Source organism: Aythya fuligula, chromosome 1, assembly GCF_009819795.1.
Source record: "Aythya fuligula isolate bAytFul2 chromosome 1, bAytFul2.pri, whole genome shotgun sequence".
Classification (NCBI taxonomy): Eukaryota; Metazoa; Chordata; class Aves; order Anseriformes; family Anatidae; genus Aythya; species Aythya fuligula.
This window is the reverse complement of record NC_045559.1, coordinates 92,476,775-92,504,121: the sequence shown is the minus strand read 5'-3', so window position 1 is coordinate 92,504,121 and position 27,347 is coordinate 92,476,775. Positions and strand designations below refer to the sequence as shown.

Below are 27,347 nucleotides of genomic sequence, written 5' to 3'. Positions count from 1 at the left end.
TGGGCGCTGCCGTCAAAATGGCGGCGGCGGCGGGAAATACGAACGGGCTCGGTCGTTCCCTGCCCTGAGGGGGAAGCCGGGGGGTGCCATGGATGTCTCGGGCTGCATGAAGTCGCTGCTTCTGGCAGCCACGCAGTATAAGGCTGCTAAGACGCCGTGCAACGCGGCGCTCGTTCAGCGCAGCCTGGAGGTGAGGATGGCGCCGGGGCTGCGGTGGGAGAGGCGGAGGAGCGGCACGGCTCGGGCTGAGGGGTCGGCAGTGGGGTCGGCAGTGGGGTTCCCTCGGGGTCGGGGAGCCGGGCGGCTCCTCTCGCACCGCCACGGTGCCCGGCCGTGGCTGGCCCCGCTCCGCCGCGATCGCCTTGGGCTCTGCGGCCACCGTGGGCTCGGCCGGCCCGGCCCCGCAGCGGCACCAGGTGTCCGGCGGCGAAGGGGAAGGGGGAACCCGCCCGGGGCCCAGTTCACAGGGAGAAGAAACGTTCCAGTGTTTAGTTCTGTTCCTGTGCGCTTACTTAAGAATACAGTCTAAATGACGGACTGCTCTCGTGTCTGGCCTCATGCAACTTGTGAGCAGAGGTGTTTGCCCCTAAGGGGTAGCCTTGTTTATTTCCCTGAACAGCCTTGTCAGGGGCTTGTTTGGTGAGATGAGAGTGACACCCTGGCTTAATTGCTTACACTGCGAAGTATCTTTTCCAAATACATTGGTTTTATTGCTAATACTAAAACATTAATATAAAAACTGGTACTCAGCTTAACTTCCTTCTCCATATCCACTGTAGAGAGGCGCACAGGGGATGTGCAAAATCAATGTTTCATTGCTGCATTATCCACATGTAACTCATGTCTACCCATACTGACGTGCAGGTGTATCATTTACAACATACTATTATATCGGCTTTCCTGAAAGCGAGTTTTCTTTTTCATCTTAAGCATAGAGTACTCACAAAATAGCACTGTTACCTTTTACCTTCAAGCAGAGTAATACCTTTGTATTTATGTCCACTTCTTCAGAAAGTAGGTTATTGGGTTGAGCTGAAGGCTAATCAATAAACATTTGTAATGAGCAGTATGTATGATTGCTCCTTAGAAGTAAATAAATCCTATCTTTTATTTATGCTAAAATCTGTATGAGGAACAACCTGGCATTAATTCTTTTCAATATGCACAGAAGTAATAAGCGCTATTCTGCATTTTAACAAGAATGAGTTATTACAATGAATGCTGTCAAAAGGCAATCAAACAAAACAAGTCCCAAAACTGATGGCAATATAAACTTGGTATTTTCAAAGAGTAAAGGAGGTATGTACAGAGGAATTAAAAAAAAAAAAAGCTTTTTTTTTTTTTCCACGTTTTTTTTTGTGTGTGTGCAGCAAATTCAAATATGGATGTCCTACTTAGAGTGGCAGATACATTCTCAGTTTGTCAAACATGGCAAAATGAAGCTAATGTAACACTGTGCTTTGTCTTCTCTATTAAATGCTTTGCAGCAGTTAAGTAATTGAGGTTGTTTTTCTCTTTTCATCTCCAGGTTATCTCGGGACTGAAGCTTACACGATTATTTGTTTCAAACCAGATTCTACCAAGTGAATGTCTTAATTGCCTAGTAGAACTCCTTGAGGATGCTAATATAGACCCTTCTCTAACCTTGGCTTTGGTTACTTTACTATCACAGCTAGGTAAAGTTCGCATTTTAATTTCTAATTTTGGGTCTGGGAAAGGAAAGACAAGGCAGATGCTGATTGTGGCACATGTGTTGAACTTCATTTTTCACACCTTATGTTCTAAGTATCTTTCATCATGACGGAATGCTTGGCTGAGCTACCAGACTGTATGTACAAGGCCAAATAAGATCTTAAATCACTATTAGAAACAGAGTTCAAGTCATTAATTTGAAATGACAATGATCATGCTTGTCAGATTATTTTTTCCCACTGGGCTGTGTGAGAAATTATTTTCTTGTAGGAACATTGATTTGAGAGATTGAAAACATTTACTAAGTTAAGAAACCTGCCATGGGGATGTGAAAGGAGAGAAAAACAATGTTATATCAATGATTGTCCTTGCCTCAGTTTAGTTCTCCTATTGGAGTGTTTGCTAGGCAGCAGTGTGGATTCTAGGATGTCCTGGGCCCATGTACCTTCCCGTTTCCAAACTAGAAAACAGGTTCTGGAGCCTCTTGTTTGTTGTGATGGATTTTTTCCCTTTTCCCACAAAAAGTGGGACTTAATTGTCTAGGAAGCTCTGTGCTCACCATAAACTACATATTTGGGTTACGTGTAGAGGGAAAAATTATCCATTTGCTCTCTGCTTAGAGTTTTTCCCTTAGGTGTGGGTGGTTCTTGGTGTTTTGAGACCTTTAGGATGACCCCTTACTTGTCTTTTTTTTTTTTTTTTTTTTTTAATGGTTATTGTAAAATGTTGTAAAATATTGTAAAACTTGTTGCTGGGGGTCATAATTATTTTTCCCAACCTGTGCAGTCTGGAAAATTTTAAGAGTCAGTCCTCCTCCAGCTGATCTGTTGCTTTACCCATCATCCTTGTCCACTACATTTTTTCCAGGACTGCCTAAGCAGAATTGGATTTTTGTACTACTGTTGCTAGATAACCTTATCAAGGTATCAGTTTTAGTCTACTTGCCTCACTAGCATGAAGCAAGAAACTAAAGTCATTAATTTTAAGCTGTAACCTTTTTAACTGCAGGATATAAATTCTCAGATAGAGCTTATGCTTTGGAGGTAGGCAGTTTCTTCAGTGTTGAAACATCCCAAAGAAAAATATTAGCATTTCAATTCACTGTCAGCTCAGAACTAAGGTAGAGATTCAAGCTGTGATTTATAGGAGCTGTGATTTGTAGTTTTTTGTGAAATCTGTGTAGAAAAAATGGCCAAAGACTAGGGCTTATGCTTAGTTGCTAATATAACAATTGCTTTTGCTGATCCATAGGGTGTTTTTTGTTAATAATACCTAAATTCTAGCTTTAGACAATGACACTAGAGAAGCTCTTCAGGATACCTACAATCTGACCAGTGTCCTGGCAGGAGTGGTTCATCGAAGCTCTACTAATCTTAACGATCCAGTATTACTACAGGTAACAGGATCTAATGCTGAACAATATTTAGTTACTTTTATAAAGTATACGTTGTTTCAGGCAGAGCTTTTTAAGAATTGTTATTTACACCTACAGTATGTGTTGAGGGAGGGTTGATATAAGCTGTGTACTATATTTGCTGTCTGAGTCTAATATGGGATTTCAGCACTACATAGATTTCTGCATATTCTCTTTAAGATTGCTTGTGCTTCTCACCTTCTCTAATTAATAATAATAATAATTAAAAAAAAAAAAGCCCTTCTTGAAACTGTAAATTTCTACTGCATGAAATCACTGTATGAGAGCATGGAAGCTTATTTTTCAGCTAAGGTAAACTTGTTAATTTATTCTAATGTTCCTAACAAAAACCTACATTTTGTTTTGTCTAATCAGTATTTTGACAGGTAAATGGGAATGAGTGAAGGGAAAGCTGTGGTTGCTGGTTCTCGATGGAGGCTTGCAGGGCGTGTATGCCTCCTTACCTTTGATCATTGCTATTTACTACTGAATATAAGGGGCTGTACTAATGGAAGCTCATTTTTTAGGAGCTAACTGCAGACATCGTGACATTATTGCTTTAGTTATTTTTAGTGAACACTTGACATCTCTGCCTGACTACACCAACTTATACCTGTCCGTTCTGTGCACTGAACAGTAATGTTGGGCTTTTTTTTTTTTTTTAAAAAAAAAAAAGTGCAGGATTTCTCATATGTGGTTTTGAGCTTTCAGCATACACTTGCTGGCTATTTGTGGTCACAATTTTCTTTTCAGAAAAGGGAAAGCAGAAAAACGAATTTACTAGCAGTTATGTTGCCCTTGATGTGTTGGAAATTAATCAAGTGGCAAGTACGAACACTGTTCTAATGTTTTGCATATTTCTCAAAATACTAGGGAGTACAAGATGACTTGGGGATCCAGGTGACTTAGCAGTCAATGGAAAAGGTTTTGTAATCATCAAATATATACAGTTATGAGATTTAAGCTCTTATGTTAGGTATTCTACAGGGTGAGATTTCATTTCGTCTGCTTTCCGTAGCCATGCTGTAATTCTTGTCACGTTAACTCAGTTATATGCCAGAAGAATGTTGTATGACGGAAAGTAGTATCACTAGGTCTGTTGGTGGTTTTTACAGCAGGTATGTTTTACTGTAAACATGCTTTCTGCAAGAGGTTACACAGTGCTTTTAGATTTTGGTAAAATTTTTGGTATAGAACCCCTTTCTCAGTGACAGAATGGAGAATTGGCTGATGAGGAAAAAGGGGACAGTTGGTGGGCTAAAAAGTGAACTCCTCTGTTAAAATAAAACTTTACTAACCTGCCTGGGCTTTTAATAAGTACACAGTAATCACTGTGGTAGGATATTTTATTCCAAGTACTTGCAGCAGCTTGTATAACTATTACGTTATCATTACAGTTGGAAAATGAATTCATTTGTAGTGTTTGGTTATTTCTTCTTTAAGCTTCAGCTCTAGGAAAAGCCTTTTGTACTTGTAATGTTCTTCAGTGAGATGCTATAAGGAAGACATATGTGAATAGCTTTTTATTTCCTCAGAGTATTCAGCTGCTTCAGAGGCTAACCTACAATGTTCCAGTCTTTTGCGCTGGTGCCAACCTCGATGAATTGATTTCATTTCTAATGCACCACGTGTAAGTGTGTACTCACTTATCTTTCCTCATGGGAAGTCCCTAGCTAGGTTTCAACATGTAAACTTTCTGAAGATGATGTGAAGTATTGTACTAACTTTCTGGTCTTCAGAGTAAGCTGTGACGTTTTTGCTGTGAAGTTACCAGAGATTTTTACTTTAAAAACATGTTTTTTAAGTTTGTCAAATGTGATGTTTGTTGTGGGTGGCTGAATGCTAATTGGCCTCTTAGCCCATATCCAGGAAGGGGAAGCTAACAAGCACAGAAGCCGTGGGAAATATTCATGCCAGCTCCTATAAGCAGACTTCCTTTAGAAAAATATGAATTTTGTGCAAGTCTAATGACTATTAAAAACACCTGAAATAAAGGACCTTTGGTAATGTTAATCTCCAACTCTTGTTATTGCTGTTTAGCTCAGTTAAAAGCTGCCTGCAGATCTTAGTTTTGCTTTGCTTGCACAAATGGTATCTTACTCAAAAAAAAAAAAAAAAAAAAAAGAAAAAAGTAACTAGATTCAGGATGCTTTAATGAAAACATCTTTGTTTAAACTTCTGGACTTCTCTTTCCAGTCAATCCACTGAAGATGAGTTAACGATACCATGTTTAGGACTTCTGGCGAATCTCTGTCGTCACAACTTATCTATTCAAACTCAGATAAAATCTTTGGTAAGTGTTTTGGTATTGTGGCATGGCTCTCTGGCTTGAGGACAAGAGTTACTTGACTATGAGGAATTACCTTTCTATTTATTATGCATGTTTTTCCATGCATAAGAAATAATCGTGACCTTTTTGTTCAGTGTTGTGTCCAGTGTTGGTGGTTGTTTTCTCCGATTTCAGAAACAATCAGTACAACTGGAAGCTGGGTTTTCTTTGCTGTTGCACAGGCTTGCATTACACATTCAGTTATTGCAACTGTTCTCTACAAAGAGAATTTAAATTTTAAATTCTGAATTAAAAAATTTGAACATATTCTAATTGAATTTATATATCTTTGGTAGAAAAACTAAATGTTAAAATATAAAGACTGTAGTTGGATTTCAGGCAAAACTTACTGCAGTTTGCCAAAAAAGACTTAATTTTCAAAAGATAAATCTTTAAAAAAATAAAATACAATGATGTCAGGTCAGGGCCTTTGAATCTTCCAATGCACATCAGTATCCAAACCATTCCAGTCCATGTCTCTTTATCAATCAGTACAAATGTAACTTATTTCTTGATGGAGACATAAAATTTCATTTATGTGATGTAAATGTACTGCTTACCTTGAAGGGAAGGGGAGGTGGAAGGATGAACTATTTTCAAATTGATCAAAGAGGAGATAGGTTCAATTTTCAGTGTGTTTTTTTTTTTTTTTTTTTTGAAGTCTTAGCAAAATGACTTTCTTATCTATCTGTCTTTAAAATAGTGATGGAAATCCTTGCTCTCCTTTTATTGTTCTACCCTATGCAAATACAACAGAAAATTTAGTCATTGATGTCAACTCCAGTAGTTGTGCAGTAGAAGAACGCTAAAATAAGTTTCCTGGAGGAAGTCTGTCATTCTAACATTTTTGTATCATTAATGATTTGTTTCTTATTTTAAAATATGAGCAAGCTGTAAGTATGGTGCTCTTACAGAACAAAACGAAACTTATAATACCTGTTTCTTTTTTGTTTTAGAATAATGTGAAGAGTTTTTATCGTACCTTGATAAGTTTCCTGGCCCACAGTAGTTTGACTGTGGTTGTGTTTGCACTTTCAATATTATCAAGCCTTACTTTAAATGAAGAAGTAGGAGAAAAAGTAAGTGATACTTTGAAGTTGTTGATAAATCTGTTGGCCACACTGGAAAAATCAAGTTCTAATTCCATCTAACTGTAATGTGCAAGAGACCTGAGCAAGTTAAGTATGTTCTCGAACATAGTTTTCCTTTTTCTTTTAGCTCTTTCATGCTCGGAATATCCATCAGACTTTTCAGTTAATATTCAATATTGTTGTAAATGGAGATGGTACTCTAACAAGAAAATATTCTGTTGATCTACTCATGGATCTTCTGAAAAACCCCAAAGTTGCAGATTATCTTACTAGGTATGGTTTGACTTTATAAAAAATATCTTAAATACTTTTTATAAGCTTTTGTTCAATTCTTTTGCTATATGCCATTTGTATTCTGAACCACACACTGGGAAAAAATCTGTAGATGCTTCTTGTATGTTACTAGTTAATTATAACTATGCTACCTGAAACTAAAGGATTCTTGTGTTACCTGTTTCACACAGAAGTGTAAATCAAAACACATCCTTTCCTCGTTGCTTAAGAACTACTTAATGCTTGTTTTCAGTAATTCTTTGTCTCAACAGTGTCAGTGGTTGGACAATTTCATGAACAGCTATTGTGCCTTTTTGCAGGTCTACATTAATTTGAGGTAGAATAGTATTGACGAAGTTGTAATAATTTTACTGTAGTGCACTACAGACTAATTGTGCAGAGTGCTTGTCTATTGCTTCTGCAAATTCAGCTAGTAGAGTTTAGTTCTGAAATCCCATCTGAATCTTCTAGCAATAAGAATAGCTAGAAAATCTTGGTGTATTTTAAGGATTTTTTTTTTTAATTCTTGGAATATTTTTGAAGTCGAGCTTCTGTTTTAGCAAAGTTCATCAAAAATCAAAGCTATCACTGTACTTGAAATGTTTGGGGGTAAAAAGGAAATAGATCACGTTTCATCCCTTGGTATAAATCTCAAAGTTCAAGTTTCAAATGCTTTTTTTCTGCACCCTCTTTCCCCTCATGTATGCTATAGGTATGAACACTTCACCTCATGCCTTGGTCAAGTATTAGATCTCCTTCACGGCAAGGATCCCAACTCATCATCTAAGGTATTTATGCTTTGTTATCTTAAGGCTAACAGGGTACAACTCATAACCTGATTCCATTTCTGTAGCCATAAATAGGTTCCTTGTGTATGAGGATTGATTAAATAAATTGATTTCAAGACTCTTTAGTGACTTAGTGTTTAAGTAATTCAAAAGCCTCTCAGGTTGTATTTGCTTGGTGTGTTGTTTTTGTTGGGTTTTGTGTGCATGTTTTCAGGCAACAGATAAAAAGGCAAAAAGCGAATATGAATACCTTTCATACTTTGGCTAATAAGAAATGTGGGTTACTGCACCGGAAATGCAGCTTGTGCCCCACTTCACATACCAAGGCTAGAATTAATACTACTCAGATCTTGAACTGATGGTCAGGGAACCATGACACTAGTTTCAAAGTAGGGAGTATGTTCTTGCACAGTAATAGAACAAATTACTTGGGTTCACTATTCCGTTCAGCTGTGTCCCACTACCACCTTAAATAAATGACACATTGGCTATCTGGTGCTAAAGACTAAAATACGATATGTTATGAAAATGCTTGGGCAAAGTATATCTTTGAAATAAATCTTAAACTTTTGCTAAGAGTGCATTTCACATCATAGTAAATAAATGCTCATGTTTCCATGTATGTGACTTTCATTGTTTATTGGTTATTACTTAGAAATATGTGGACATAGTACTTTTTGGGGCGTTTTCATTTTCATCTGAGTTTGTACATGGGCATTCATTAATATCTCAGAATATTTTTCCCTTGCATAGTTTTTTTGAATTTAGTGCATACCAAAGCATTTCTACTGCTGGTAGATCACTAGACAGCAGTTGTCTTTTTTTCTTTTTTTGTTTAAGAAAGGAAAGCAGTACAATGAATACCAACTGTTGCAAGCCTTCACCACTCAATGGATTTCTTTGGTCTAGTGGACTGTATTGCTGCTGCTCACTTGACTTTATGGAGGGAAAAATATCATTCATAGAACTTGAAAATGCCGAGAATAGTTGATTAGAACTTAAATATCTCTTCAGATTTGTGCTATGGGAGTTGCAATTGCTGTATGAGTAATTGGTTTAAAAGTGTTTGAACTCTTTCATTCACTTCATACAGATCTTAGAGCTGCTGCTCGCCTTCTGTTCTGTGGTTGAACTGCGTCATACCCTGCGGCAGGCAATACTGGAACCATCTGGCTTGCCAGTCTCTGGAAATACCAGATTTGTGACTCGCTCAAAGACTTTTGAACCATCTGTTGCATTGGTACACTTGTCAAACCAACCATTGGAAAGCTCTGAAGACTGTTCAGTTCTAGCGTTACAGCTATTCAAAGAGGTTTTTGAGGTACCAGAGCTGATAATTGAGTTTGAAGTGCTTCTTAGCAGCTATATTTTTGTTTTGATTTTTAAACATCTAATACCATTTTACTTGAAAAGTAGCATGTAAAAATATACCTGATTTTTTTTTTGTTCTAAAATTTCATACGTTAACACTCAGTTTTTCTTTTAAAGACATGTATTTCAAAAATATATCTGTTTTGAAAGTAAAGTGGAAGATACGGCAGTTCCATATCTATCTATCCATATCTACCTGCCATATGGCCAGATAGATACAGATAGATACAAAGCTGTACAAGACTTTTTTTCAAGGACTTTTACAAGCGAGAGTTTCTACTCTTTCACTGTTATTTGTTAAACTTCCTTCTCCAGTGTGATACTGATCAACAGTCTTAAACCTAAAATAGCAAGAGCCTAGGAACGCTTGATTACAAGCTGGTGGAGGAAGAAGTAGAGTAGACTTGTCTTCCTTTCTCTGTAGTTCTAAACATTGACATAAAATTTATTACAGGATGCTATTAATAGTGGAAACAGTGCCTCAGCTGAACACTTTGTGGATCTTTTGCTGCCTGTTCTTCTTGATCATCTTCAGATGCCAGAACAGATTGTGGATGAGCTGTTAGTGAAGAAAAAGTGTGAAAGAATGGTCAAGGCTATTAATGTCCTCATAAATATCCTTTTTACGTGCCTATTGGCAGTTAATTTATGACTTTTCCACTATGGACTTCACTATGATCTGTTCCAAGGTATTAGAAGAAATGTCCATTTTGGGTCACACTGATAGCATTTAATGGCGATAACTGCACTAATTTTATTTAACATTGTAATTTTGAAAGATCTTAAGTAGCTTTCTAATTGTTATGAAATTATTTTGTAGTACAGGGATTCAGAATAAAATGTGGTGGCTGTTCAGCAGTACAGAAGCACTTTGCAGATCAAAAATGATTAGTGTTTCTGGTGAAATTGTAAGGAAGAAGGTGGGTGGCCATCTTCTTAATCGTTGGGGTATTGTGGCCTAGCTAAATCTAATGCAGTGCCCAGCCAAGTATGGTAAAAACTTAGACTTGTGAAATAAGAGTAAAAATGATGCAGAATGATATCATTTAAACTTTTTTTTAAGGGGTTTCCTTCACTAGAATTTCGGAACAGCTTTTTTAGTCACCTAGTGTAACATCCTGTCTCTGACAGGATTTGGGACAGATTTGGTGAGAAGGCAAATCTATCATGTCATCTTCAAGTCTACAGCTCTAAAGTACTTGAAGCTTAAATTCTTCTGCTTTTGATTTTTGTCTTGTTGCCTTTTTGAACTTGGTGTCCTGAAGTAAGGAGAATGTGACAGCAGGATGTAGTCCGGCATCTCAGCTGAAGTCTGTGAAGTTTTTTTTGGCTAGTTCTCCCCTAGCTAACTAGTTCGTGTGTTAGGCACTGGTTGTGCAATCCCCTTTGTTCATCTTCATCCTTTAAGTTGCCTCATTTTATTGTGGTTTCCTGTAGCTGTCTGTTTCCAAGTATGTTTGGTTTTTAGTTGAACAGCAGAGTTTTTTTTGGATTGTCTGTTAAGTGGTTTATATAGTTGGTCTTAAAAAGTATTTTTGGAGTATGTCATGCTTGGATGTACTGTCTTATTAAAAATATTTCCTTATGGTGCAAACACCTAAGCATAGGTATGTTAAGAATAAAACTTAACTCAATCTACTGCTCTGTAGAGATGACATACTGAAAACACATGCCTCAAAGGTACTGACTGCCAGCCAATGTGTGTCTCTGATTGAACACCAATTTACCTACAGCGGAATTGATGCTGGTTTTGGGGCAAAGGTAGTGGACTCTAAAATGTGGTAAGCACACAATTTTTTTTCCTGCAATCTACTTTAGCTAGACCTGTGTGAGTTTTAATATTGTTCCAACAGAAAATATACTGTAGTTGAAATTGCCATTTAAATGGAAGTAAGTCAGTACTGTTTTTAAATCAGATTTAATATTTCTGTGGCAATAGAATGTAACACTGGTCATCTCAATATATAAAACCTGGCTTAAACGTTCTGGTGCTGTTTTGTGTGTAAGCCAGAGTTCCATTGATGTGGGACAATGATTTTAAGCATCCATTAATTTAGGCTCATCTTTAGGCTTACCAGAAGTGATATCACCCATCAATACTAGGGAAACAGGGGAGCCAATGATGGTACTAAAAAAGAATGTACATTCCTTCAACTCAGTGTCGCTGACTTGAATATCAATATAACTGAGTTATATGCCCGATAAAATTGGCCAGTGATTAAACCCACTTCACTTTCAACTTGAAAGTGCTTTTTGAGTTTCACTGCTGTCCTTGGTACGCTGGAAAAATCAACAGCATGTCCATGGAACTAATTTCTTGAGTGATTTCTTGTGGTGTTGGCATTGATGCCTTGCTAGATATGTTTAACATCTTTATGAATGTATTTTTTCACTCTGTAAATTGATTGAATTTATCAGTACTGGTTTGACAGATCTCCCTGCCTTTTTTCCACTTTTCTTTTTGCATTTGTATGTTGAAAAGCAAACTTGCTGCTGATACTATTTTGAAAACACTTGATCTTATGAGTAGACTGAAGAAAGAAGTAGCTAGTATGGAAGTGAGCTTCTACAAAATGCTGCAGGTACGAATTTAAAATGTCTTATAAAGTGTATGTGTAAAGAAAGCATAATAGCACTGCAGCAGTTTTAGTTCTAAATGATTTTGCATGCTTGTTTCTGAGGTGGTAAAACTGATAGGGAATAGTCCCCTGGGTACAGTTCTTAAATGTTTCACTGTTAGTTCTTCTAAAATACAAGCAGTTTGCTTTCATACTTCTTATTTCAATAATACATGGTAAGGATTATCCTCTTAAGACTCTACTAGGATTACAGTTTGGAAGTAGCAAACAAAAAAGTTATCACAACTATGTAATCACATAGTTTGCGAGGTTATTTACTATTAAATGTATACATCTGTGATGTAACTGTACATAGACAAAACAGTCTGGCTGGATAGTACATCTGCTGCTTACTTGTAGATGGAAAATAAACCAGGCAGTCAACCACTTCATACTGTTTTGGAGGGTTTTCTTTGAAGAATGGGAATTGTGTAACTTAATAGGTAGCAATCGTAGTCCCACAGCTATCAGGAAATCCTAATAAAACTTAACGCTTATGATCCTTTATGATGGAAATCAAGCACTTAAAAACTTGAAGGAGTTAAGTAGTTACTTTACCTGTTATGTCAATTCTAATTGGAAAAACAATTTTTAAATACATCCAAGTGTGAACTGTTTTTCAAATTCATTCTGTGTCATTAACTTTGGGGTTCAGAAATTTAGAAGGGCAGAACTTAAAAAGGCAGCTTTGGATAAAAATTTTCTGTGCTCATGGGCATTGGTATTATGTTTGTTTTTTTTTGTTTACTCTTATATATTCTGACTCTAGTTTCTTTTTTAGGATCAACGCCTGATTGCACCTCTGACGTTTGCTTTAACATCAGACTACAGAGAACAAGTCCAAATGGGACTTAGAATACTGTTTGAGGCTGCACCCTTACCCGATTTTCCTGCCATTGTGTAAGTTTATTTTTGTGGTAGTCTTGTAGGATTTGAAATTTTTATGGCCTTAGTGATGCTTGTGTTTCTTGACATATTACTTTCAGTTCATCTGAGCTAGTAACTTTAGAAAAATTGTCATTTCCTCTCAATCTGCACTTAAGAGACAGAAGTGGTTTTAGAGGACAGGAATTAGTTGAAATGCTGACAGTTAATTAATGTTAGATTCTAGAGAGCCTAATAGTGACTTCCATCCCTCGGGGTTCACTTTTCTGAAGTCTGTGCTTAGAGTTTTATACTTGGACTGCAGCCGATGTACTGTCAGAGTGCTCTGACGGAAGTTTAACTTGGAACAGTGTCTGAATTGCTTTTATTTGGGGAAGAAGGATGATCAAATAGCCTAGTCATGGTAATTTGCTTCATTGTGTGTCATTGTGTGTTGTTTTTTTTTTTTTCTGAGGAAAAAAAAAATGGCGGAGGTGGCATGTACAGGAAGTTGCTCCATTTTTTAAATAAAAATACGGTGATAACAGCTTAAAACTGTTCATCCTGAAAAAATAAATGCTGTTTTTATGATTATGATAGTACTATTTATCAATAAAATCCCTATATCTAATTAGATATAGACTTCAGAAGGGCAATCTGGGTGAGGGGTTGTTATTTTCTAAGTAGAAGAAGGTCTGTAATGCCATCAAAACAAATACAAAATAAATTTTGAAAGCTGAGGCAGCAACTCTAATGAAATTTCAGAACAGGTACGCAGCTCTGGTGGGCTCAGGCTGCAGTGAGTGTCCTGGACCTCTCCCTAAGCTGGGGCAGCAGGAGGTGGTCTTCTAACCTGCAGGAGGTGTGCAGTTGCTGAGGAGCTGTGGTGCCAAGTGAAGGAGCCGTAAGGAGAAAGTTAGCGGACTTAGCATCAGAAATGATGAAAAAGAGAGAGACCAGATCCTCCTTCAAGGCCTCACAGCTTAAAAATGTGGCAACCTGACTTACCAGTTAGGGAGGCTTGCCACTTTCCGGGAGATCAGATTTGGGAAGTTTTGGGGGAAAAAATAAAGGATTCTCTAGCCCTCAGGCTATTACCACCTGCTAGCCTTCCACAAGGGCAAAAATGTTATGGCAGGAGAGACTTGAATATTATCAAGCATGGTTACATGGCTCCTGTGGTGATGGACAAGGGCGTGGGGAACACTGGTGGTGTTCTGCTTCTTCCTGTGGGTGAGAGTGGAAGGGGTTGAGGAGGAACGGACAGATCTTGTTGGTCAACAAATGTTTGTGTAACCCCTGTCAAACAGGCGTGGTTTCCATGACGAAGAGATTGAGGATCAAGGACTAGCGAACATGATGAGGAAAGCTTTAAATTAAAAACAACAGGGGAAGGGATGACCACAGCCAATGAAGTGAAGAAGTGGTATACTGGGTTGGAAGGCAAAGGGTGTGGGTATATGTGAACAGGAGACACCTTACAGCCATAAAAACAGCAGCGCTAAAGCAGGGTCACCCTAATGTGCATGTAAGGGATTGTCTACAGCAAGGTACCAAAGGGGGGGAAAGCCCTCTACTTTTTCTGGGAAATCAGCAATACAGGGTGCTCCTGTGAAGTGCCTGTACGCAGGGCTAGGAAGCAGCAGAAGAAATGGGGGGTCTGCTTGCAGTTACAGGGCTCTGATCTGTGGTCCTCATGGTGTCCAAGCACCCCAGTGTCTGCTGCAGATGTAACGCAGTAGGGCACTGTATTGGATTTATGTGGCAAGGTTTTGGTAGCAGCAGGCTGAAGGGGTGGCCTGTGTGAGAAGAGGCCGGCAGCTGCCCCATGCTAGATAAGGGCCAGTTTCAGATGGCTCCAAAGGGACCTGTCACTGCCCAGAGCCGAGCCAATAAGCAATGTTGTTTGTGCTTCTGTGAGAGCAGATTTAAGAGAAGAAAAAAAGGAAGAAGGTTAAAAAAGCTGCTGCATAACAGCAGCTGGGAGAGCAAGGAGTGAGAATCAGCCTTGCAGACACCAAGATCAGCGCAGGAGGAGGGCAGGAGGTGCTACAGGCTGTTGAACTCAATGACTTATTCAGGTTGGTCTTCAATGGTATGCTTTGCAGCATTTGGGAATCGCAGGTCTTTGAGATCACTGGACAAGTCTGGAACAAGTCTAGATCATGTTTTGGAACATGTAAACAAAATGGACATATACAAGTCTGAGAGACCTGACAGGATACAACCAAGAGTACTTAGGGAATTGGCTGATATCAATGTGAGGCCACCCTGTATCATACTTGAAAGGTCTTGGTGACTGGGAGAGGTCCCTGAGGACTAGAAGAAAGCAAATGTGACTTCTGTCTTCAAGGATGGCCAAGATGACCAATAGCGTCCTAGAGTGTGTTAGGAAGAGAATTGCTAGGAGTTTTAAGGGAGACGATCCTTCCCCTCTGGTCAAACCACATCTGGAGTGGTGTGTTCAGGTCTGGGCTTCCCAATGCGAGAGATAAACTTATTAAAGGGGAGTCTAGTGAAGGGTCATTAAAATGTTAGAGGGGCTGGAGCATGTGACAATAGCAAAGCTGAGAGAGCTGGGATCGTTTAGTTTTGAGAAGACACAGAGGGATCTCATTGATTTGTAGAAATGATGGGAGGGAACAAAGAAGACTGAGCCAGAGTCATCTTGGTGATAGCTGTTAGAACACGAGGTAAGGGGCACAAATTCAAACAATAAATTTTGTTTAAATATACAAAATAAACTCTCTTAAAGCAGTAAGGGCAATCAAACACTGAAAATGGTTGTGCAGTCTCCATCCTTTAAGATATTCACAACTACTACATGTGGTTCTGGGCAACCTGCTTAGAACAAGAGAGTTGAACTAGATGATCTTTGCAATCCCTTTCAACCTCAACTATTCTATGACTGTATGATTTAGTGTATATAAAATACTTTTATAATGGACAGTAACAAATTGTCTGGGTGGAGGAACAAAGGATCTGTACAATTCAATATGTCTGGCATTGCACAAAGGAATAGGCAAATAACATGCCTCTAAATGCGAGTTAGAAATTGGCTCTGTTCACTTAAGCAATTGAGACAGCACTTCAGTGAAGTCTTTGGGTTAACTTAGTAATTAAGGAATTTATTGAAAGGAAAAAAAATGACTGGTGGCTTAAAAATAAGCTCTGATTTGGAACATCTCCTGAGTAATTGCCTTGCAAATACCAGCCACAAGTTACATGCAGACACTGGGATGTACTGTAATTACGTAAGTCTAAGCTTTTGTCTTCTCTTCCTTGTACAACTGAATATGAATCTATTATACTTCTCTCTGCATACATAAATTATGGTTAAAGCTTAAAAAGTGAAATGTGCTGTATTCAATATAATATTGTGAAATACCATCACAGAGGGGAAAAACTAAAATTTACTGTTAACACTCTTGCCTTTTGATGATTCAATCTTATTCTTATTCCTGATAAAAACAAAATCATTCTTACTAAATACCTTCTCGATCCTCCTACTGACAAACAGTGGCACAGTTATGCTGTTTTGCATGTCATTATTCAACTTGTTTCTTGGGCTAATAAGACACAGATGATCTGTTTTGCTCAAGAGAGCTGAACAACATGCATTTTCTGGTGAGGTACTGCACTTGTTTCTAACAGTTAACCTTAATAGGCTTTTAAGTTTTTCCTTCTACTTTCAGTATCTCTAGACAGTGTGGGCACATATCTGGAACCACATCTTAAAGTTGGGTGATAATGCAAATGTAACTGTTCCAGTAGTCTGTCTTTTCAATTAAAAAAGTTAATTAGGCTGTGAAATTGTTTTCTTCTTCAGTCCTTGCAGCAATACTTGTAGCAGCTTGTTTCATTAATATCATTTATGTTTATACAGACTTAGTGAAAGTATTGCTGCAAATAATGCTTACAGACAGCAAGAAACAGAGCACGCATCAAAAAGAATCCAAATGCAGTCACCCATGACCAACGTTACACCGAGAAGTTCTTTGTCTTGTTCTAAAGGTGATGAATCCACGACTTCAAATATTCAGGAATTAATACAGAAACTTCATTCAGGACTAGAGGTTAGTAAAATTTACATACCTTTCCTAAATAATTGACTTTTTCAATTACGAAGGAAAAATAAAAACCTTAACCTCCAAGTGTCAGGTTACAGTGCGTGTATCAGCTGAGCTCAATTTGCTTTCCTACCTTGTAAAAATCTGCTCCTTTTACTGAGTTCCTGTGTGAAATTCATTGATGATGCTTTGAGCAGTATCAGCAGCTGGGCTGCTTGTTTAAATCCCTTCTTCTGGTACGGTTTTCCATGCTCTTCCCTCTGTCAGAGGTGGACGCAGATCTCAGATATAGTTGTGAATTACTAGACTTGCTGAGACGTACAAGGAGCTGCCTTACCCAGAGTTTCTTTACCCCTTTATAAGAAGTAACCTGTGATGAAATAAAGATGATTATGTTGCTTTATAAGAGTATGGTGCGTGTCTTGTATGTCTAAACAGGCACACGAGCATTTACATTTTCTTGCCTGTAGCTGTATCTTGAGCATTTCAAGTTGAATTTTTGTGGCCTCCTTGGAAAGGCGGCATTATTACTTCAGAAGGAAGCTTTTTACTTCTGTGCAGCAGCGTGTGTTGTAAATGAGACACTCAAACAGGCACCACATATGGTGCACCTCTTTGGGCACCATACTGTGGTATACTGAACGTATTTCCTTTTTCTCTTTTCTGTTCGATGCAAGGTAGTAGTTGTTCTGTAGCCACTTTAGACTGAGTGAAGGATTGTTGCCTATGTTTTCCTTTGACTCAAAAGAACAGTATGCAAACAGCAAAAAAAAAAAACAGAATGTGCCTGATAATGGCTCACCAGCTGTATTAGTGGTATTGCCTCCAGTCTTAGCTTTGCAACCTTCCTCTCTGTCGCAACTGAAAAGAATAAAATTCAGCAAGCCACCAATCAGCTGCTGGAATAATATTATATGAAAAGTCAAGTGACACTTCATTGGTTTCATTCTTACTCTTCCACTGAATTTTCCTGTTGATCATCCTCTTCAGGACTGCATGTGACAGTCTGTGAGTGTGCTGCTGAGTATCTAGTGATGTAAGTCAGAGCAGCAGCAGTGCCTAACAGCACTAGTGTAGCAGCTTCCAGTAATGTGACAGTTGGTGCAGCTCTTTGGATTTTTGAGGGAGGGAAAACATTACTGATATTCAGTGAATCTTTTGTTAGACCTTCTAGTAAGTAGAATTTTCCTTTAAAAGTGCATTAGTTGAAAATCTGTATACACAATCGCCTAAAACATCTGGTACTTCATCTCTGTGTGTTCCGTATGTTGTGTGAAGCTCAACTGTGTGCAGAAACATTCTGAACACTTTTAATAGTATTGCTGTACAGAGAAAGCAAACGGAGCTTACAGAAGCTTTTCTTAGAGTTTGTGTCCTTCTAGATATTACTACAGCTTTGCAAGCAGGAAAAGGAACTACTGGTTTCCTGTTTTAGGGACAGGAAAGCAAGCTGGGAACTGGAGCTAGCTATGTGGGGGTTGTTAATATGCCAAAAAAAATGTATGTAGTGGTTCAAAATGGTGCAGAGATGGTACCTTTTTAGTAATTGTTTTTTTGTACGAACAGCATAGAGAACTTGCAGTTAGTCATGCATCAGCGTATATGAACACCTGTTCAAAATTGGCATTATAGTAGCAGAACTGCCTAAGAAATGTATCCTAAAATCATCAAGTAACATTCTTACTTGACTCAAACGTAGTTTAATGAACAATTAAGATCTGTAGGGGCATATGTGCTTAGTGAACAGAAAAAGGAGAGAAAGCTCACAAAACTACCAAGCTCTTTTAGACACGTTGTCTGTTGAAGTAAATACAAATTTACAGTAGCAGTAATTGCAAAATATTTCCACAGATGAAGGAGCCAATCACTGATATGAGGGTATCTGAACTAATGGATGTCTATGAACAGAAGCTGGCATCGTTAGCTGTGAGTACAACCTAATGTGTAGGGGTACAATGCTGTCTGTAGATTCAGGGAATGTTAGTACATGAATGTTCTTCCTTTGCACAGTCTAAAGAATCTAGGCTGCAAGACCTTTTGGAAGCGAAAGCTCAGGCTCTGGCTCAGGCTGATCGGCTGATGGCCCAGTACCGATGCCAGAGGGCCCAGGCTGAGTCTGAGGTGAGTAACAGGAGTCTCTGGGACTTTGGGGTGGGGTGGAATAATAATTGTCTGGGCAGCTTTAACTGTATTTGCACATGCGGAAACTTTATCTTGCTTAGCTAACCTATGCTTACAAATGAGGACGGTATTAATTTTCATGATAACAATCCAGAGGAAAACAGGATGTTTCTTTGGACCAGTTTCTGTAATGTCTTTTAATATTCCTACTAAAACATGACTTAAAACAGAATTGCTTGTAATTGCATTTTTTTTGGTGGGGTTTTCTCCTCAAAGGCAAGAACTCTTGCTGCAATGTTGAAGGATGCAGAACGAAAAAATGAAGAACTTAATGCTTTGCTGAAAGCTCAGCAGATAGAATCTGAAAGGGCACAGACTGATATTGAGCAGCTCTTTCAACACAACAGGAAACTGCAAACAGTTGCTGAGGAACATGAAATACTGAAAAAATCTTCTGTTGATCTTCTTCAGAGGTAAGATGCTTAGGATTTCTAAGCAAATACTTCATAGTCAATCGATGTGACAAAACCCTGTTCTGGGTTAGCTAAGCATGTTAGAAGGGCAACATTACATGATACTTCATGGTTTTAAGTAAAAAGTACTTTTTTCTTTGTATGCCCGCAGATCAGGTTACAGTATGTCATTCAAAAAGTTAATATGCTAAATGGAGTGAGAAGTGAAAACGTAGTTGTTGAAGGCCCCAGCTCAGGAAATGGCAAGGAACTTTGGGCATTGTCCTCTAAAACAAACTGACAATGCTTAATTTGTGATGGTGTTACACCATACTCTCAGCTTCTTTCTTTGATCTTATATACTGTCTATTTTGAGCTTGCATCTTTGATCACTTGTGTAGCAAATAACTGAAATGAGGTTAAAGCAATGTAGGGAGAAAGGCAGTACCTTGTGTGTTCCAAATTATTTACGAGCATTATTCCTTTAGGCTCTTAAAGCTAAAATAAAACCAAAAACCACATAGGACACGTGAGACAAAAAGTACATAGGGACAGAAATTAGTTATGGAAGAAAACAAACATGCTTTGGAAGAATAAAGGCTTAAAATATCCATGGTGTTTCAAACTCACATACATCAGTTTTGTCACTAGGTGTCAGCAAGGCAAAGAAGCTGATAAAATTGAGAGCAAGTTGGTTGTTTAATAACAGACTCAGAAGTTATGTCAGAAACTTTGAAGGTATATCACCGCCAATAAGGGATGTAATTGAAGGAGGAAAAATGTACACGATTTCTCAATTATGACTTTCCTTGAATAAACATCTTGTGTGGCCAGTGTGGAAGTACCTACTTTTTTGCTTGAGTTGTATGTAGCTATATCCTTTATGAGTGTGCATTTGACTAATCTTTGTAGGATAAAGCATCTTCAGTCTGTTATGTAACAGCTATAAATTCCCCAAAGTAGGAATAAAATAACTTACTGATTGTTATACTGTTTTTATAAAGTAAAAACATACTTTCTAAACCATCTGTAGACTTTAAATGCTGTTCCTTAAAAATAATGAGATAACTACCATAGGGGGTGAGAATTTTCCTTTTGGTAGGAACGTAGCAGAGCAATTTGCCTCAAATGTGAGATCTGCCTCAAACTTATTAATTACACTTTGCACCGTCTCCATCATTTTCATTTTTCAGTATCTCTGTATAACAGGAGGTCATAAACAGTCTCAAAGGGTCCCTTCAAAGATGACTGCAAAAAGCTTATTTATAACAGTTTATGTATGTCAGATACCTAAACACAGATATTTGGTGTTTTGTCAGTCACTAAGAGTTTTCTGCTGGAGAGAGGTTCGTTAATAATTAGGGAAGCTTGTTTTTTCATGTGTGGTCCTTTAAAATACGTATCTTCCAGCTTGTGTGGGATGATTGCACAGATGTCAAGTCTTTTGACAGACTATTAAAGTAAAAGCTCTTCAAAAGCATTTATCCTCTTCAACCATAATCCTCTAATTTATTTGTAGGTATGAAACAACCGAAAGACAACATAAAGATCTACAGATTGCATGCAATTCCCTAAATAAAGAAATTGAAGCAATGAAAAAACTAAATGAATCACTCAAGCAGCAGAATGACAGGTAAGTTTGATTCAGTCCTTTAAGTAGACAGTAAAGCTAAGTAGTGCTTTAGCATTCAATTTTGTAATTGTCTATGCTTTAAGTAACATCTGAGAAGTAGAACTAGAAGTAAAAGATCCTTCAGAGTTGTGTTGTATGTGTATGAAAATCTGTAGCAGGGACTTCAGTTTTTTTCTACTATATTCATTGGGGGCAGGAGGGAAACCCTACAGCAGCAGTAGTAATTTAAAAGAACTCATGATAACAACCCAATTTGGGGGTGGATTTTCTTTGGAGGGATAGGGGTTCTTTTTGGTAGTTGCTGAATTGTTGAATGCTACTATCACCCAAGGTTTCCACATATTCCCTTTTAGCCTGCAGAATTTCTCTGTAATGTTATATCAGCAGAAGTACTTGAGGTTTTAAGTGCTTCCTTAAGAGGGGTGGGGGGAACCTACTAAATTAAAAGTTATATTAGAAAGAGTGTTGATTTGGTATTCTGTCTCTGGTGCGGAACTTTATTCCTCAACCATAAAACTCACTTCTTCTGTCTTGAGGACAATTTATAAGTTCTTTTATTTTTAATGGTTTAAGATTAGAGGTCTGATGTAACTTCCACCCATGTAACTAAAGGATAGGGCTTCTATTGGAGAAGTTTTATTTAATACTTAATTTTGCAGAAGGTATCTCTAAAATATGCTTACAGGCAAGCCTTAAACTCACTTTAGAAATAAAATGCCATTCTTGGTTTGACTTGCAAAGTTCACTTCATCCTTTCAGGCTCTCGCCTTGTCAGTGACTCGGACTGCTCTGATTACTGCCTTGAGTTCTGATTCAAATGGAAAATTTTTCATACAGATGGGTTTATTTGCTTCTAAATAAATGTGAACACTAACTCTTATTGGTACAGTATGCAGCTCAGTGTGATTGGGAGTGTATTCTGAGAAAGCTGCTTCCTTTTAAAAGCTAATGTGGTGATCAGTTACTGGTTACTGCATAGATATTCTTGAACTACCACAAATAAAGCAGACTATGGAAATATCCTTCTTCCCCCTTTATTGCCAGAGGCTGCGGTTTAGAAAGTGTCAGATAGTAAGCAGATAACGTAAGCAAGAGTGACAATAGGTGTCATGTAGGTGAGGCAAATGAGAGATGATGTGTGTTAGTAATGGTGAAAGGAAATTGACTTTGTGGAGTTGGAAGTGCTTGGGTTACAGCTGTAATGGATGGATGAGAGCGCCTATATATTAGGATAACATGTAGTTCCCACAGTCTTAACTAGTGAGGACTGCAGATAACCTATATATGGATTACTGTGAAGTCATATGAAAATCAGTTTTTGCTGAGTGTTACATGACAGTCTGGAGATGTTCAGAATGGTATTAGAAAGACTTTGTGCATAGATGTGTTTGCATAGATGATAACGCTTGCATGAAATGAGTGTTAGCAATGACATTGTCAATTCAGGAGCATACTAAGGGCTAAAAGCCCCATCTCAATCACTAATGTCAGAGAATCCTTACTCTGTCTGAAAGACAATTTCAGTTCTATTATCTTCAGTTCCATCTGTTCAAGGTACCTTGGACGCCTCGTGGCTGTAATCAAGATCACCAATTTCTGGTGTCTAGGCTTTCAGTAGCTTCCACTCTGTCTTTGATCAAAGGAGGGAAATAATGGTTTCATGAGGGGAAAGAAAGGAGAGAAAACTTGTGCTAACACCCTTCGTAATTTGGTTGATTTGATTTGAAGCTCCTGACAGCAGTTAGAAGTTAGACAAAAATCATTCTAGCTTCTTAGAACAAAGAAATGGTAATATATATCACTTTGATAAGTAAAATTTCTTCCTAATTTTAGGACTGCTGCACAGTTGGTTGAAGCTGAAGATCACAGAAAAGAATTACAGCAACAGCTACAGGATAAAGATGGCAAAATTGCAAGTAAGTCACTTACCTAAAGATCACTGAACCTAAAGAACTAACCAGTGTAAATAGATGTTCTGTGCTGTAGATAAGCAGCTATATTTTTCTTAGTAACTTGTAGATCTTGAATGTAGCTGGGGACATGCAATTTAACTGTTGAATTAAACAAATGTGTGTATATACCTATATATCTTTGAAAGGATACAAAAATGTGATTTCCCAGACTATATGAATTTCACTGAATCTGTGCACAGCATCATATGTTCTTACAGGAACATATCTCTTCACAGCATGTCCACTAGACCTATTTTCTGTAGGAACTGCAAAATGCAAGAGATCAGTTCAATTCTTCAGCAAACGCTGGAAAGCAACTGCTAGAACCTAGCAATAGGTGGCATTACTCAGTATTTCACTTATTAGCAGCAATGTTGTATATTAAAAATAAACGTATATACTTGTTTCCTAGGTAATACAGTATGTTTTCTCTAAGTCTGACAAACCCTCTTTTAATGTGTTGATTTTCTTAAGGCTTGCAACAGAAAATAAAAGTTCTGGAAGAAAAACTGAGAGCTCAACAGAAAGAGAAAAACAACATGGAAGAAACTGTAGATGTTCTTAGAAAGGAATTAGGTAAAACAGAACAAGCAAGGAAAGAGCTGAGTATCAAGGTAAGGAATTATTTGCAATCTGCACTCTGGAGACTGGAGTATTAGATACCTAGATAACTGATAAAGCTGGATAATCAATATTCAACTGGTAAAGTGACCAAATAAAGTAGACCAGTCCCTGTGGTGGAGAAGAACAAACTCTCAGATTTAATTATGTACCTTTTGAGTTTTGAATTGCTGAGAAAAGAAATCGAATTCAAGAGAACAGTCACAGTCAGGGTTTAATAGGGCTGTATAAGACAAGGTGGGTGAGTATGTAATACTTGGAAGAAAAACTGTGGTGCAATATTAAATAAATGAACACAGAATGCTCCTTTCAGTTTCTAGTTTGGGCTACTGTAAAATGCAGGGGGGGAGTTTATTGTTTTGCTCCCCCCCTCCTGTTTCTTGTACCCTGTATTAAGATATTTTGTTGTATGCATACAACAAAATACATCTGTTTTTCTTGGTCTTTGAAATTCTAATAAAGTATAAATTTTTCATCTCTAAAAACAATGTCTTCTTTCAAAACATGAGAGAGAGACCAGTTTGGCTATACCACAGAGTTAACAGGGTAATATTTTTTAAATACATAAATTAAAATCCCAGAAACCTCAGCAGAGCTGATACATCCTTGCCTATAGGTAAGGCTCCCAGTAAACACACAATGCAGAGAGGTTCATTTTCGATGCAAACTAATCAGTAATTGCAACAAAGTGTGCAGTCTGTTGAAGTATTTCCATTCTCTGGAAGCAAAGTCTAATCTCTAGGACGATGATATTCTGTATATAGCAAATATTTCTCTTGTTCTTAATTAATATTTACCAGTGTGTGGATTGAAATGAAACATGGATGGTTTAACTGGGAGCACTTCTCCACTTCTCTTGGTTAAAAAGAACAATGATAATGTGGGGGTGGGTTCTTCCACTTGGTATTTAATGTTTAAATTGCAACAGTAGCTGTAACTTTTTCATGTGTGCCAAATGTATAGCTGAGAAAAGAATTTCTAAAATGAGCTTATAATTTTAAAACTGTGCTTCTTAATTGCTTGCTTAAATTCACCACCAGGTCACTTAGCTTTTGCTGTATACTGTATACGTTTTTTTCAGTTAACAATGGAGGAAATAGTAACTTTTTTTTTTTTTTGCAGGCATCTTCTCTGGAAGTTCAAAAATCTCAATTGGAAGTACGCTTGGAAGAAAAAGAAGCACTTGTAAAATTACAGAAGGAAGAACTGAACAAACATTCCACTATGATTGCAATGATTCACAGTCTAAGTGGTGGCAAGCTAAGTGCAGAAACAGTGAACCTCAGTTTATAGGGCTCTGTCTTTTAAGGTTTTAGTATAAAATACATATGAATAAATATGTAAAATAAAAAAAAAATGAAGCTAGCATGCTATCTGTCTTAAAATCATCTAAAACTAAAGTAGCTTAACAATCGAGAATAAAAAAGTAATTGTGAAGGCTTTTGTTTGAAAACAGTGAATTGCTGTATACCAAAAAGGTCTTCTAGTGGTCTTGGCAGAACTACTATCCATCTGTCCATCTGTATTGGGAGCTGAACGCAACTTCTTGTTGGTGACTAAGCTTCCAAAATATGTATAGAAAAATGAGAGTCACTCAAATTTTTTTGTCTGTTTATTCTGTTATTGGCAGTCAGGTAAGTATGCTTCATATGTTAAGCACTTTTATCATTTAATCTTGTTCACTTCAACTCTTCTGAATACCATCTGTTTTTTGTGCAGTGATGCTTCCTGCTGTATAAAGCACAAACACAGAAATAAAATGAATTATATCAATTAGAACATATTACACTGCAAGCTGTATTTATCAGCATATTATTGTGAATACTTCATGTAGTAAATATGTGGAGGTGTTTCGAATTTTGAGGAGATAATCTGAGTGAGTAGAAGAGTGTTTTTTCAAAAAGGAGCATCAATTAAGGAAAGCATGCTCATAATGAAATATATGGACCTACAAATACTTTGTAAATACTAGATAATACTTTCCTAAGCCCACATCATTTTATTCATTCTTTAAAAAGATCTGCACTTTTTTAACAGTCCTATCTTGTATATGCAACTCTTGTCAGCATTGCCATTTTTTGCTGTACACCAATGGGATTTCATATACTGTTCATAGTATAAATATTTAGGTAATTTTTAAGTATCCTTTAATATAAAAGACTAGAACTGAAGTTTTTGAGTGGCAGAACACTTTCCTCTCATTAGTTTACACATGACATGAATAACATGTCTTTTAGCAGTTGGCAGACTTACTTCCTTAATATACATATTTTTTGGTACAACTACCAGAGTTTTGGGTTATCTGTAGCATTACTGGTTTTATTTCTGTCTAATTTGTAATGGCTAGATCTTAAAACACCTGACTTTCCTTAGGTTTTCAGTTGTATAATAAATGTCTACTCATGTATAGCCTCGTACATTCAGTTGCAATTATACATCAGATGAATTGTATCTTTTTTAACCTGTTCCTATAACATATATATTTTATGAATTAAGCCTAAGTAAGATTTACAGATGTTTTTCTGGTCTCTGTGAAGACTAGGGGAATAAAAAACAAATTGCTCTATCTTCTGTGTCTTACGTATTTTGTTAAGTGTGGGATATTACAGGGATACCTGCCAGCTCGGTACAGAATACATGCAGTTTGGCTGCCTTTTTGCATAAAATGTAGTTATTGCTTAAGAAGGTCAGAAAGTGTCAACAAAATTGCTGAGTTGAGGGTTTCTCTTAGTTTTGCAAACTGATTTGGGAAATAAAGCCTCATTAACTATAAATTTCTACTTCAGTGTAGTAAGTTAAGAAATTTGAGTGTCAGAATAAGTTTGCAGACATGGATTCAGTTCTGTTTAAGTCTCTTGGTCATAGTGCAAGGGCAAGTAAACGTTTTCTGCTCGCTTTCTGCCGGAGAAGAAATTAAAGTAGGAAATGTCAAGCATGTTACTAATTAAACTGATAAATGCTGGTTTGACTTTGTTTTCAGACAGTAGAATGCAAGGGCAAAAATGTCATGCTACTCACCGGAGTAATGTTATATTTTAATAAGGTTCATGGCCCCAGAAAATGCTAAATGAATTTTTGGAGTTTACATGATAAAATCCACAGTACTAGGCATGATACATAAATATTGACTGGGCTTGTTTTTACCCCTTGGAAAAATGTGCTATGTCAGTATGATGTTGTTCTAAGCGAAGTGTTGCTGAACTCCTTTGGGATACACAGCAAACAAATGCATGGACCCATCAAGCCCCTCTGACAACAGTTCTGTGTTCCTTCTTGGCAGTGTTTTTTCTAATCAGCAATGAAGCAAATCTGTAATAGTGGCTAATAGAAATAGCAAATAAATTCATTTCTGTTTAAAATGTTTATTTGAAATACATAGCTCCTCTCACTGTAGAGAAAATCTCTAGCTTTTTACACTTAACTCTTCTTCTACATGAATTATGTTCTGGGAGTTTGCTTTTAGGCCTTTTGATAATATCAACATTGAAAACAGTTCTGTAATAAAGTTCCCTGTGCACTTTTAATATTCTTGTTGCACATAATATGCTATTGGACTATTCCCCACAGGCTCCTTCATTTAGTGCAGAGTAACCGGTACAATGAACAGCTCTTCAATAGAGTCGATTTTTAATTATCTGTGCATTATGTCAGGTTGTCAGCTGCCAGTTTTACAAGCGCAGAGACTTGAGCTGTCTTAATTCAGAGCACCACCAAGTCTTGTTATTGGGCACTCTAACCCTTATATCTGAGAGTAGATGTCTTTTATCCTATATCCTGGAGAAAGTTTTCATTTATGTGGTTCTGTGTAGCTTTGTACATCACTTCAATCATGCTGGGGTAGGAGAAAGGTGGGGAAAATCTGTAGTGTTTGTTTGCTGTACTCGTTAGCTCTTTTGGTGTACCTCTTTGCTATGAGTCAAATGTTCAGAGCTCCTGCCTTTCAATATATGATTTGTCATATGATATGACTTGTCATATGTTGTCTTCATCTTTGGTGTCGATTCTGGATTCTCTGATCTCTACTACTTCCCTGATATCGATCTCTTTTTCTAGACTTT

At 37.5% G+C, this 27,347-nt stretch overlaps 1 protein-coding gene across 1 annotated transcript; it reads left to right on the top strand.

Annotated features, from left to right (window-relative positions):
• Positions 1 to 41: 41 nt before the first annotated feature.
• On the top strand, positions 42 to 25,755 carry CIP2A (cellular inhibitor of PP2A). Its single transcript, XM_032196074.1, has 21 exons — positions 42 to 190; positions 1,529 to 1,676; positions 2,976 to 3,088; positions 4,642 to 4,736; positions 5,303 to 5,399; positions 6,392 to 6,514; positions 6,654 to 6,799; positions 7,512 to 7,587; positions 8,681 to 8,908; positions 9,413 to 9,572; positions 10,598 to 10,739; positions 11,441 to 11,540; positions 12,358 to 12,476; positions 16,327 to 16,516; positions 18,362 to 18,436; positions 18,521 to 18,631; positions 18,908 to 19,104; positions 20,603 to 20,716; positions 22,550 to 22,632; positions 23,143 to 23,282; positions 24,412 to 25,755. Exons 1-21 carry the CDS (start codon positions 89 to 91, stop codon positions 24,580 to 24,582), a joined length of 2,730 nt encoding a protein of 909 aa, XP_032051965.1. The 5' UTR covers positions 42 to 88; the 3' UTR covers positions 24,583 to 25,755.
• The last annotated feature ends 1,592 nt before the right edge of the window (positions 25,756 to 27,347 follow it).